The sequence below is a fragment of the Ptychodera flava genome, unplaced genomic scaffold (genome assembly GCF_041260155.1).
Source record: "Ptychodera flava strain L36383 unplaced genomic scaffold, AS_Pfla_20210202 Scaffold_42__1_contigs__length_1331906_pilon, whole genome shotgun sequence".
NCBI lineage: Eukaryota > Metazoa > Hemichordata > Enteropneusta > Ptychoderidae > Ptychodera > Ptychodera flava.
Genome location: NW_027248364.1, coordinates 90,774 through 104,706, shown reverse-complemented (window position 1 = coordinate 104,706; position 13,933 = coordinate 90,774). Strand labels below are relative to the sequence as shown.

The following is a 13,933-nucleotide window of genomic DNA, read 5'->3' as shown; positions in this document are numbered from 1 at the left end:
AACGCTGATTACAAATTCAAAATTTAAAGTAATCGCCAAATTTATTGTTTCGTTGAGAAAGTATTTGACAACTTCATCTAAAAGAAGACATGTGGTTTTTACGACCTTTGACCTCTCTTTTCTTCATGATTTCTACAATGTCAACTATTAACTTTTAACTATATACATTAATATCGATTCTTCACATACAAAACTGCTAAATGTTTGCTGAATACTGTTATAATTTACTTTAAAAACAAAGCAGCACGTGCTGCAAATCGTAAAGGATACGTCACGTGATTATGGCCAGCACAAAGTTGTTTGTTTGTTTGTTTTTAAGAGTATATATTTTTGGTTAAGTGTTTATTTTAAACTTTTCTTAGTACTGTAGCGCAGGTTTGATTGCAATTTAACATCAAAACACCATTGTTGAATTTCTTTGAACATGTACGAAGTTGTAGCCGACTGATGTATGTAAAAAAATAATATGAGTATGAAATATATCTTGGAAATTAACATTTCATGTATACATCACGAGTGAATGATGCGTCTTCTAGAAAAAAAGCTATTGAGAAAACAGGTATTCGAAAATGAACACATTGAAATGAACATGCTCGTTCATATTAACTACACGAATTATGTTGACGTCACTAGCATTACATTAATACTTTTAAAATTACTTTCCCAGATAAAACTCATTTTGCGGTTTCAACTATATAAAATACAGTGTACACAAAAGCATGTCTTGATACCAATAATCAGCGAAGATATTATGTCACTATATTTGACAATAAAGTATTAGACCGAATAGCTAAACAATTCTTAAGGTGATGGGATCTATGTAATGGTTCTATTCTAGAATAAAAAGGACGCGAGGGCTCTACATACTCAATATCCCCAAAATATCACGTGATCATGATAGTGGTACAAACAAACCAGGTGTAAACGCGCAAGAAAATGCGCGTGATATTCTACTCGCTTTTGCGCTCGTGAGTTTGTTTGTACCATGGTCCATTTCGGTTTTAATTTATTGCACTGTACAGTAATGAAATGCCTGGTCAAGTAGATACTACGCATATCGTGTTATTCTCTGCACATTTAAAGTAGAGCGCATTTCGAAATTAAGACTTAAACTTTTGCTAAATCTTTCGACAAGGAAACTTTGAACCACCTCCCTTTTGAAATCAAGAATACAAATCAGTGATCACCGTGCAGTCTGTACTACTAAGGAGAACCAACTTGTAAACTAGTCTAACCATCATATCTGCGTTCACACTATAGGAAGAAACAAAAGTTGACATAAACGTGACAGGGAAAGCTTCACTGTTATATTATGGTTTCAACATGAAGCTAAAGTGGTAGACCGAGAAGTATCGTACAAGTTTGCGAATTCGAGTATCTGTCCCCAAGGCGCGTTCTATCTTAAAACGTTGTACTGTGCTACACATTAAACGAAAGTCACAGCAAGTCAGAAAATATGACAATACGCATTTTGCATTTCAAATCAGATTTGGTGTATGACTTTGATGCCAGGACAACTTTCAATGACGATGAAGAACTGCTTTTCAAAGCGAAGCCCGTTTTTTGATATTTATGGAATTGTCAATCCACACTCTATCCATCTCACGTAGAATTTTCCAGTCCATGTACTTCCTGTCCCTCCACCAATCGACGCCAAACGAGGGCTCTGTCCCCATCGTGATCGGTAGTAACCTACAAATACAAAGGCACAGCAGTCATTTCATGTACAAACTGTTTCGATGGTAAAGAAATTCACTTCTTACCGTCTAGCAGAAAGTCTCATCCTTTGAAACACATTGAAATATTTTGTAATTGTAACAAGCAAAGGTTCGTAAAATGTGCAATTCCAGTCTATAAATGATATTAGCGATATGTTGGCTTGGAATATACTGTGATAGTCTCGTAATATCTTGAAACGCTATAAGCATTTAGGCTATCCTCAACTGATCAATGTTGCTATATAAATGTAAAACTTGACCAATGTCAGAAGTATAGGATCGTTCAACAATATTCAAGTCGACTATATCTGGATGGAGGCTGCTGCTACGTTTAAAGAATTAAAAAAAAAATATTGATTCATGCCAAAACTTACCACGTGTTAATGGCGAATCCCAGAAGTCGTTGTCAATGTTGTTTGACTCCTCTGTACCTCCCAGGAACTCACAGTGGTCCTGACCATGGCCACTGGAATCAGCCACGTTCAGGAACACGCCATCCAAGTCATCGCTTAGGAAGATCTTGTACCTCCGTGACGAACACAGAATCACGCCAACATATCTTCCGATGTCATATCCGCTCAGTTTGACATATTGGTCACCATGACAACCGTTGTATTTGTCATCATATAAAAAGGTCCTTCGTGTCCACGAGTCTTCGGTTACTATAGAAATGAAAAGTTCAATAACAAATGATAGACTCTCAAGAGTAAACAGAAAAAGTCGCAGTAAATAGTAAATGTTGACTGTTTTGCAAATTTAACCATTGTACGAGCATTTTCGTTGACCACAGTTTGTAGTGTTGTAGTTTCAATCAAATTGAGTCAACTTATATCACCAGAGAATACGGGTTTTTACGGTCCAGGCAGGTGATCACTGTATTGTAACACAGAGGTTGACTTGTATACTGTAGAACATCCAGTTTCTCAATACCTTAAAAATTGACATAGTAAATTTTGTCCAAGCATTACTTCAAACGATAATGTCTACATTATGTACGTAAGGTATCTATGGACACAGTCGCTTGTGAACCGATACACGACCACCGCTGTGTGGCCTACTTTTCTAATGCACACCTTACAGTGGCCGTTGTGCATCGAACCACCAGCGTCTGTGCCTATGGGTGGCAAACATGGACACCTCTCTCTCTCTCTCTCTCTCTCTCTCTCTCTCTCTCTCTCTCTCTCTCTCTCTCTCTCTCTCATATCGATATAAATCCACTTTACTAAGTATTAATCTTACTCCGACTATCATCATTGTCGCCATCGCCATCTTCACCATCATCGTCCGGAGACCAATCTTTGGCACAAGTACAGTTTCCAGCAATGACACGTAATCCTGATTGTCGACACTGAGGGCAGCAGACATCCAACCCGTTTATGCTGCCAACCCAATCTCTGTCACACTGGTTGCACATATTACCACTCCAGCAAACCTCGTATTCCGGTTCTGTGGAAAAGACGGAAGGTAGTGAAACATTATTCCCGATAATGACTGTCAATTAAAAACACGCAGTACCGGTATAGAGTGTCAGTAAGAAATATGCCGTGATCAGACTTTGAATGATTTAGCTAGCTAAAGATAAGAAAATGTGATTTCGAATATGCATAGAAATTGCGCCCTCGTAGCATATAAATCGGCATAAAATTGTGATCTATTGCATACGAATGTATAGAAAAAAAGTAAAATCATTACTTTCACATAAATGTTTTACTTTGATGTTATTCTGCCATCAAAACTAAAACGACCACGTCTACTACGCATGCCTTGCTATGAAGAGAACGCCAACAGGGAATGCCCACTGGCAGCAACGTACAAGAATGAGAACTGTTTGCCGCACATGCGTACTTACCAGCAGGTACATCGGGTACAGGATCCACACAGATGACGTCACATCCGATTTGACAACATTTCTTCCGTCCGGGACAATCCTGATCGCTTTCACACACTTGCATGCAGCGAACAACACTAGTACGACTACTTCCAGAGCCAGCAGGGCAGACACCGTCCTTCACTGTAAAACATTGGCAGAAACAATGATTGTATAAATCTAATTTGAACGTCTGTTATGTAAATACCATCATAGCACAGTGGGAGCGAGATGGGGTAAGCGTATGATGCCATTGATAATTTGTGTTGTTTGTATAAACTCACGGCTCTGCTGACGAAATAAATGAAATATACTAATACTAGGTGCAATTGACTTATGTTGTAGCAGCAACTTCTCCCCCTACCCCAACTTTTTATTCTTTCAACTGTGTACTTGACAAGAATTTTGATGATGGTTACGTGAATGGGGTTAGACCACACTACTGTAATAAATAGTCTACGACCATCAAGATTAGGGAATGAAAATTCAAGGGTTATATGTTAATACAAATCTAATGCAGTGTCCGTGAATGATATGCATGGCTTCTGACTTTATGGAAAGCATACCTATTGGTTCAACTTCCGGCGACACACAGACATGACCGCAGCCATTACTACAACACTTTTTGTTTCCGGTACAATCGGCATCGCCGCTACACATCTCAATGCAAATACCAACACTGGAGCCTCCAGGCGCTGGACATGTGCCGGGTTTGATGTCTGTTGCAAAGGAGAATGATATATTATTTGAACGGTGCAATAATTAGACAGTATATTGTTTGCAGTGCTGTACCACGGTTCCGGAGTGTGACTATGCTAAGAGATTCGTCCAGGCTTTCCAATATAAAGGTCTTAGGTTACCATGGAATTAATATCACCCTGTAAATCGTTCGCAGAAAAAAATGCTAAGTTGTTCCGGTCTGACTCCGGAATCAGGACAACGACAGTTAAAAACCTTGACTGGGCATTTTAGAGTAAACATTATTGTTGCAAAGTTCAACAATCAGGATATTGATAATGATGACCCAGGTGTATCTGAGTAGAAGTCAAAGTGAACTTAAACATAATTGTCTCTGATTAAAAATTTACATATTATAGTTAAAGATTTCAAAACAGAAAATTTGAGAAAATCTTGTAACATGAAAATGTTCAACTCACATGGTGGTTCCGTCGGTGCTGGGGTTGTTGGTTTCACTGTCGTTGTTGATGTTTGAGGGTTTGTGATCAATTTGAAGTTGCAATAGTCTTCATTGTTACAACAGACGGTGGTTGTTTGATCACCTGACCTGCCAGGTGACTGACGACACAGGAAAGGATTGGCTTGAAGTACCGACTGGTCCAGACAACGGAACGAGTAGCGTTCACGTCTACCTACAACCACTTTTTCACCAAAACAACTGCCATCCGTAACGCACACTTTATTCCTGTTGTTACACTCGTTGCAGTAGCATGTCACTAGAAAAGAACATTACCATCGACGGTATTAGAGGAGCGTATCAAAATTGGGGAAAACAAACAGAAAAAGTCAAAAGAAAAACTCACTCATTGCCAGTATTAATTACAGGAACGTTACATATCAAAACGTGCAAAAAAGCAGAAAAAGTAAACTAATAAAGATACTCTATTATAAATTTGAAAAATATCATCAAAAGGTAAAAAAAACATGTAGTGAATGATTGATGAAATGATTGATGTAGGATGATAACAGTATTGGAAGCATCCATAATTCCCATGAAATTATCATTTGTACTGCGCCTTCAAGGATGAATCACTTCACCTTTCATTGGATATCATGAATGTATGATTACACGTATGACGGATGGAAATCGACAACTGTACAAGACGAAGGTGTCAAGACCGACAATATGGTTCGTTAAACACGATAATACATACACTGTTCGGGTCTTGGATTTGTTGGCGGAACTGTAACAACGCCCCCACTGCACCAGCCTTCACTTATGGTGACGTCATCAATGCCCATCGTAGTGTATGGCCATCCAGAATGAACGGTTTCGAATACAACCTGCAAAATCATTGAAGTAATGTTATTAAAATCGAATACAAGTGGAAAATTATATGACGTTTGTAGTCAAGCGGTCTCTAAAGTATATAATCTTGGAATACACCATTTGCCTCTGCAGTTGTTGATGGAAATAAGCTGTAGAGACCTGTGTTATCAACGAATGAAAAAACCTATTTCAGAAAATATGCCATCGTCATTCATCTGCATAAACGAGGAGTCACATGACAATGTAATCCCTTTTACTTATTTTATATAATCGTCAGCAATAAGGCTGAAAAAACGTTCCAGAAAATCACTTGTATTGTTAGTGTAACATTTAAAATCGTACAGTGGACCCTTTCATCACTGTCCGCATACATGTATAAACAGTTCATGCATTATAGCATTAAAGGTATACTGTCACCTGTCCCAATTTCGCCACAGTTACCATGGAAAAAGAAAATCTAACCAATCACAGATTTTAAGCGGGTGGCCGCTTTTTAAAAACAGCGCCCTTACGTGGGCATTTTGAATACCAAGGAACGCCTCTTTGACCATATCTGGGCATATTTAGATTACAGGTGACTGTATACCTTTAACGCACACTGAGCTAAGGCGCATTCACAAGTTATCTACGTTTATCTAGGATGTATGCTCGAGGGATTGAAAACAAGTTATTACCTGATATGATCCTCCAACTTGACTGTTGATGTCAATTTCAACAAAATGCCACTGCCTTTCATTGCATCGAGGCCTTGACCACAAAGGCCTGCCCAGGTTGTCGTCTACTTTCCTGTAAATATTGAGACGAGATCTTCGCCTTCCAGTGCCGCTGGCGGCGCAGTGATACTGGAATCTGAGACACTGCACAGGCGATGTTGCAGCGTAACTTGGGGAGACTAACCTTGCTTTTGCGGTATCTTGCCTAGAGTCAGACGGTATATTGCCAGCACCAGCACTTGCTAACATGTAATACCCTGGAATAAACAACGACGAACAAACAAACAAAAACGGTTGAGTCTTTATTAGGCATGGGTGGTGGGTACATTGGAAATGGTTTCTCTGTATAATGAACATTAATTTGCTATGTCACGTGACCTTACTTCACCTCTCACGTTGAAATGTACAATGAAAATAAGAAAAGTCACCTACCATCTCTGTAAGTGCTGGCATGACTTGGACCAAATAGACCACTATATCCTGTCCTAAGAGACCACTATATCCTGTCCTACGATTCCAGTTGAATTCATCGTCATCGGCTTGTCTGTAACCACAGATTGTGTCCTCTTCAAAATCGCATGTGACGGAAACGCTGTCAGGAGCGATGGTCGTTACTTCTGAACCTGAGTGAATCAAATAATGTGGATATATGTGTGAGTATGTGTGCGAATATGTGTGCATGTCTGCGTCAACATGTGTTTATGTGTCTGTGCGCGATTGGATAGTTCTAACAAAATATGTAGGACCATTTGATTGCTGGCAAATTATGTTGGTAAATCGTCACATTTACAAAAACTACATGGACTTATTCCTGAAAGTGGACAAACCACTGTCTTTTGAGATGTTGAAAATTTGGCGTTGAAAGATAGCTGATTTCAATTTATTCGATCAATTAATTGATTGAGTGTTTGATTGATTGATTGATTGATTGATTTACCTGTGTCAAGAGTCAAATCCCAACGGTCGGCTTGGTAAGTTCCAGTGAATGACGTCACAGGACCGAATCGCTGATTGACGTAGTTCAGTAACTCAACAGTTCCACTTCCGGTTCCGTATCCACGCGGTGCTTCGCGAAGTCTCTCGATACTTTGAACACGACCTTCCTGATATGTGACGTCACTTTTGTCAAGATAGTAGGAAATCTGAAATTAAATGAAAACAGATTAGGTTTAAATTAGGTTTATAGACTGGGTATGACGTTAGGGGTATGCACAGTGGATAGTCTCTGGGACACCTTTCTGTTTTCCTGACTATACTGACTGACCTGTAAGAGAGTGTGGCCTTGGTGCATGACCTTTGCATGATTACATCGCCTATCTTCTGCAACAGTTACCAGAATAAATTCTCATATTTTCATGGGATACCGGAAAGTTTGAAAGAGAATCCTTAATTCCAGTGTTTGCCAGGAGCAATCGTAATTTTTGATAACTTGCTTTGTTTCTCGCTATCAAGGTTACAAATACTCCTATGTGTGGGGTTATTTGGGTACGTTGAAGAAGGTCACGCCTAAATTAACAATTTCTTGAGCAAGGTGTAATATATCTGTATTTGTGACGCCATAAGCGACTAGTAAACAAGGGTCAATGACCTACCAAGACGACCTTTGATATCACAACATCGTTATCGGAGAAGTTCAAGACCCAGTTGACTGGTTCGTAGGAGTTCAACACCAGTATAATCGGGTTGCCGTTGCCACGACCTTGAATGTTAAACTGTGTTGTTCCGGTATTGTGAATTCTGAATCCAGTATGGCCATTGCCTTCATAGTTCCCGATCACGTGGACTTCGTTTGATGGATTTTCATCTCGGCAGCTGTACACTTTATACCCTCCACTGCTGGCACCGCCTCTGAACGAGTACGTAGCTGCGGCATCGTCGTCGTCAATGGCGATGACGCAGCCATCAACCTTGGCTGAAGCAAAGAGTAAATGTATACATAATCATTAGATGGATTCGATCTAGCGGCTTCACTTGACGGCGAAATTTCAAACCTGCCATCGATCACATTTTATGCACGGAAGAAACCGTGCAAGTTACCATCCATGCTCTTGCTTGCTGGCTGCGTGGTGTCGCCGTTGCTAGTTTCATGCCTCATACTAACTAAGAGGGCATTTTATGGTAAGCGTCGATGAGAGTTCATTAAGGCAACTTTTAATATACAGTTAGCACAAAGTTAATTTTTAAAATTATAAAAAATATGGGTTAATTGTTTTATAAACCACATATCAGTCAGCAGTGTGCAATCATTACGCCACCATGTTTACTCGTATCATTATTTGAATTGTCTAGTAACAACAGTTCAAGCACTGTGAACTCTGAATCGTGTGGTCCGAATCTGTGGAGCACAAAGAAAGGAAAAAATAGCCCCACAGTCTTTATCAAATATCACTGAGGGTCAGCCCAAAATGTCTTGAATTAGCATTAACGCAAAACTGAGAATCCTAAAGAGGATCAAAATTTGGAACATAGGCATTCCGACAACTGCCTGCTAATATGCATGCAATGGTCCATCCCTAACGACCACCCTTGAAATGATATTTCCAATAATCATTATTCACAGATGTTTCTAAAGTTTGGAGAAGCAATGATTGGTCCGTCATTTCAGTCAAGCAGAGAAAGGTTATTATAGCCCTCGTACAAGACAAAGCCAGTGTGTTTTTAGATATTATATACCAGAGACAAGCAGCACTTTCCATATTTCAATGATGGTAATGAACAGTTGGTGATCACCCTAGCAAGTTGAAATTTATAACTCTATCGTACAGTCAATACTCGACTTGACTCTAACCATATAATAAAGCATGGCCTGGCATTGGGTAGAGTGGTCCTGTGTAAACGAACCTAATGTTTACTAGTTCCATGTTCTACAAACCCAGCAACATTCCTAAGATCAACAGGTACACACAGAACACCGTAAAGTAACTTGCTAGTCACGTACAGTCACGTACTACAAGATATCAGCTTATTTATATATACTTACGTAAGCAAGTACAACGGTCGTAGTTTGGGTTGTTACATTCACATATACCGTCGACGCAACGTTGATTCAGCGAACTCCATTGCTGAAAACAATATCCTTCTCCTCGGAAATTCGCACACCTCGTGGCGCCCTCAACGTCTCGGCAGCTTGAGGATGTTGACTGCGATTGAGCAAGCGTCGCAAACACACAAAACACTGCTGTGAACGACAAGAAGATTTTATGAAATCCTGTACAAGTGTATGAAGAAATGTTTTTCAAATTTTCGCGGAAAAACGATAAGGAGATATACAAGGGACGACCTGTATTTTGGTTCAGTGAGTACACCATTCGTTACAAGACTAATCAAATACGGTCACTCCACACTTGTTGAGTGACCGCGAATCAAACTTATTCAAATGGCAGAACGTGTACCTTCAGAGCAAATTTATACAATAGAGAGAAATTAATACATGCGAAACTAACTTTTCAAAGTGGATAACTGGAGTACAGTGGGTACAATCACTGTCCCTTTGTGGAAGGACAGTGGTACAGAGTCTAAGTTAAAGTAGACACAATTTGAGTCAAGGATAAAAAAGATATCTGTGACTTGATAAGTGGGATTAATGAGTAAATATTAACGCAGAATCGTCAGAATCGTCTAAACCATTGGGCATATTTAGTAGCGTAGTTGAAACTTTCCTGGAGTTCCACACAATTCATGGATGAACTCCATGAATCCGGCATTTAAATCGCAGTCGTAAATTGATACTAGCGTGTGTACCAAAATTTGAGAGTCTTTCGTAGGCGCCAGAGTATTGACATGCCGAGAAAATATATCTAGCAACGATACATACCTGTGTACAGTAAGATGGTAGTCGATGGTGTCGCCATGGTTTTATAAATACGGTGTGTGCTCCTGGCAGGCTACACTCCTATTTGGCGGGTAATCATTCACCCTTGGCGATTTTATACACGCCAGGTCTTCCGGTTGTTTGTCCAAAGTCTTGACCTTTTGCACTCAACAATCCGCTGTTCGTCGAAATTATTCAGTCCATTACCTCCTTGAGACAATTCACAGACAGTGTAACAATATCCAAGTACAGCCGATCGAAACACTGGGTTCCAGGTAATCGGCCGGATATCTTCATTTACATAACAAAGAGTCAACTCTGTGACCCTATTGGTTAAATCTACGTCGCGCTACTGTTATCTGACAACAACAAGCACTTCAGTGATCGCTGGACCATAGTCCCTGAGTGATAGAGGGACTATGGCTGAATCACATAACGTAAACTCAGTCCTTTTATAGCCCCTCCAACTTAAAACGACCCGGCGAGCTGAAGAGTGTTGAATTGAGTTGTAAAGCAATGTTCTTTTTCGATACTTCTAGTTTATGTACATGTTAAATCGAAGAATATTTTCACTGCGGCTTTCCTGAGTGAACCGTAAAATGAATGGTTTATTTTGCAACACAAAGGGTTAAAGTTCATTTCAATTGCTGATCTATCCGATACAAATTTTCAGAGAGTCAGTCGACTTGGAGAATGTTTCTGTGTTAATAACTTGATCATTTTTGTCAAGATATGAAACAGTATTGTAGAAGTTTCTCTAAAAGTTTTCTTTTCCTGGTAATCATCCATGTTTATTAGCAATGGTGATTCTAAGAAAATAGTCATACGACTTTTATACTCAGGGGGAGACTTCCGCTCGATAGGCGCTTGTTGACCTGTTGTGTTTTGAAGCGTAATCAAACATTGTTTTGGTGAAATTCCAAGAAGTCGATAAATGCACAATGGAAAGTTCGATATGCAATGTCAGTACAGGATTGGCGATCAGTTTTCACTAAAGTGGGGCTTCACAGCAGGGCTTCACACAGGTGCCGCCAACTAAGCTGTTCGCGCAAAAGGTGTTCGTGCGACGTTTTTCAGCGGGCGGGCAAATTTCAAACTAACCAGCGGCGGAGAGAAAAAATCTATATTTACTGTGGGCGGGGAAGAAATTTCACTATTTTCAGTGGGAGGGGGGAAAAATTTTTGACAGTGGGCACCGGAAGATACGTAGAGGGAGGGGAAAGCGGCATGGTTGATAGAACTTGAGGGGAGATTTAGCGCCTAACTTAGAGGGGGGCAATGTACCAAGCTATACTGCCAGCTGCTCCCACGGTTTGCATAGATCTGGGTTGCCTAGTAGGCATCTAGTTGGCAATGGGAAATTTTAAGTAGTGGGGAGAGGGCAGAGGGGAGCTTAAAATGTTGTGGGGAGTGGGGAGCGGGCAGACTGTAGATACTGGAGGGCAGCGGGCATCAAAATTCAGTGGGAGGGCATATTTTCCGTGTATGCCAGTGGGAGGGCAGTTACGAACAGCTCTACTTTCCCCTCCAAATTTTGGGTCAAGGTCAAAAATACGAATAATCGGTATATCAGCCTTCAAAACATGTTTTGTGATGATTTTGCGAAATTCATGAAATTTACCAGTTGGCAGCACCTGTTCACAACTTCTGTCGCCAACAGAATTGCGTGCATGGGTTTCGTCATCACATAACATCATGCGATGTTATTCCAGTTCTCACTATTTCCAATTGAATTGAGACTGCGTAAACAATGGCAGGCATTCTTGATATGTAAAGTGCCCTGTAAAGGTCTATTCGAAATATAATGTTATTCAAATGCAGACAGCAGGACTGCTCTATGCGGATTCTTGGTAAGAAAATGGATAGATTATTCTAGCATCAGCGTGCGAGAACGCAGCTTTTTTTTCTATGATCGGCGGGCATTTGAGGAACAATTAATTGCTCAGCGAATAGCTAATAGTGGCCAGGCTAGAAGTTAGCTCTGCATTGCAGCGCTGTGAGTTACCGGCGTTATAGGCCTCCCACGCCGTATAATGCCGGTAACACAGCCCTGCTACGCAGAGCTAGCTAGAAGTGCGAGTTGTTCTTGGCAGTTGCCAGGTATAGCCTTAGGGCGGTGTGCAGTATTGAAAGCCGCTGGGGACCCTCGGACCCCGCCCCAATACCCTCCGGTTTAGTACCTCGTACTAACTGAAAGCTCCCCTATAAACTAAATGGGCTCGATCTTGATACCGTTTCTGAAGAAAACTATTAATTATAGATCATGGAAACACCTCTCCGCCGCTCGTACGATTGTACCCTCAATATAATCAAGTTCGTGTCTGATTGTTCGCTTTTTAAGCTGCGCGCCTTGACACTTTCCTCACTGTCAACCCGTATTCTGAAAATAATCGAGCCAACCTCAAAGTTTAGTCCAATCAATCAAGTAATAACAAACAAAAAAGAAAATCACCCCTCTGAGTGGAACTCTACCTGATCGTAGACTATACAAATCATAGAGTTGCTAATAAATTCATCATTGATCTCGGAGCGATCCACAATTATTAATACTCAGACCACCACTCTGATAATAAAAACATGTGAAACGCATGTTTAGTATTTTGAAACTGTATTTATCACGACATGTAACCATTCACTGCCAAGACGTCTCTGTTGAAGTTTACCAACATGCGTCAAGGAAGTAAACGTGAAGTACATCATGTATGCGTAATTGTCATGATGTTATGGTACCTGCGAGCATTTGATAATAAAACATTCCAATGACAAACACAGTTCAGTTTCTGTAGAGTGAGCGTAAAGCTCCATTTTCTACTATTATTCCCATTTGGCGTGAACTACCAACAACTCCACACCGTAGCTCTGGATTGTGTATCTGAATGGCCAGTTTATTTGCCTAACAAATCATTGAAATCGTCAGTGTATACGTCTATCCGCCAGTACAACCTTCGTTGCCTATTGGTTTGACAAGTGTGATCGTACTAACTTTACATCAGTTTAAAACGTAACGACAAACTATTTCAGTGCTTCTGAAGTTCAAACCATGATCTTGTCTTCGAATTTTCCCAATTCCAAACTTTGGTTTGCGGAAGTGAAAGGTTTCAGGGTCAAAGGCGATTAATAGTTTCGTTGGTGTAATTGATATCAAGGGTTTTATAAAAAGAAGATAGCAAGGTTATCGCGGAGTATAGCATTACAGGCAGACAGAGAGAGACACACACATAGGGCAAGGTAAAGACGTGGAGTCAGTTTTGTAACTTTGATCTGATAAAGTATCGAAGTCTTATTGACGTGATTGTGCTGTGTGTCATTTTGAATTTGGAGAATGGTCACGTGATATTGATCTGTTCGACCCAAATTCCCTGTAAATAGATCCATACTCATAATAATTAGCATTGGCTTTTGGCCGAACCATTATGGTGGAAGGGTCAAAGTACCCATATTTACTTGTATACATCATAGTGTCGCATGCAGTGTGAGGGCGCTGCTTCAATCACTGACAGAACCGCCCTATGCTTTCCAAGTGTACGTGGATGCAAGATAATCTTGTGTACCAATTTTACAGATTTAGCGGGTACACATATACACAGAGACACCACTTCAGTCTGCACTCAATACCAGTAACAAAACTCTAACATGAACAAGTGTCGTAAAATTATATCACTACCAGAAGGTAAACACAAAATTGCTACATGCTGGATGACGTGGCAAGTTTATGGTCCACTTTCGGCGGATCTTGATGACTTCACTGATCAAGTTTACTGTGAAATTTGAGAGTATGGTAGTGTAATGATGAAATTTTGATCCGGACTAAAGCCA

General features: G+C 40.3%; 1 protein-coding gene across 2 annotated transcripts; it reads right to left on the bottom strand.

The window, feature by feature from the left end:
- Positions 1-8: 8 nt before the first annotated feature.
- Positions 9-10,399, bottom strand: LOC139128072 (uncharacterized). Of its 2 annotated transcripts, none has more exons than XM_070693927.1 (13): positions 10,121-10,399; positions 9,287-9,484; positions 7,899-8,218; positions 7,244-7,448; positions 6,739-6,929; positions 6,268-6,563; positions 5,478-5,607; positions 4,743-5,039; positions 4,152-4,304; positions 3,568-3,729; positions 2,958-3,164; positions 2,093-2,380; positions 9-1,692 (listed from the first exon to the last, which is right to left on the bottom strand). In XM_070693927.1, exons 6-13 carry the CDS (start codon positions 6,553-6,555, stop codon positions 1,571-1,573), a joined length of 1,647 nt encoding a protein of 548 aa, XP_070550028.1. In that variant the 5' UTR covers positions 6,556-6,563; positions 6,739-6,929; positions 7,244-7,448; positions 7,899-8,218; positions 9,287-9,484; positions 10,121-10,399; the 3' UTR covers positions 9-1,570. The 2 variants fall into 2 exon arrangements, with proteins under 2 accessions (XP_070550028.1, XP_070550029.1); XM_070693928.1 differs by having other exon boundaries at positions 9,287-9,481; positions 10,121-10,361.
- Between the last annotated feature and the right edge of the window lie 3,534 nt (positions 10,400-13,933).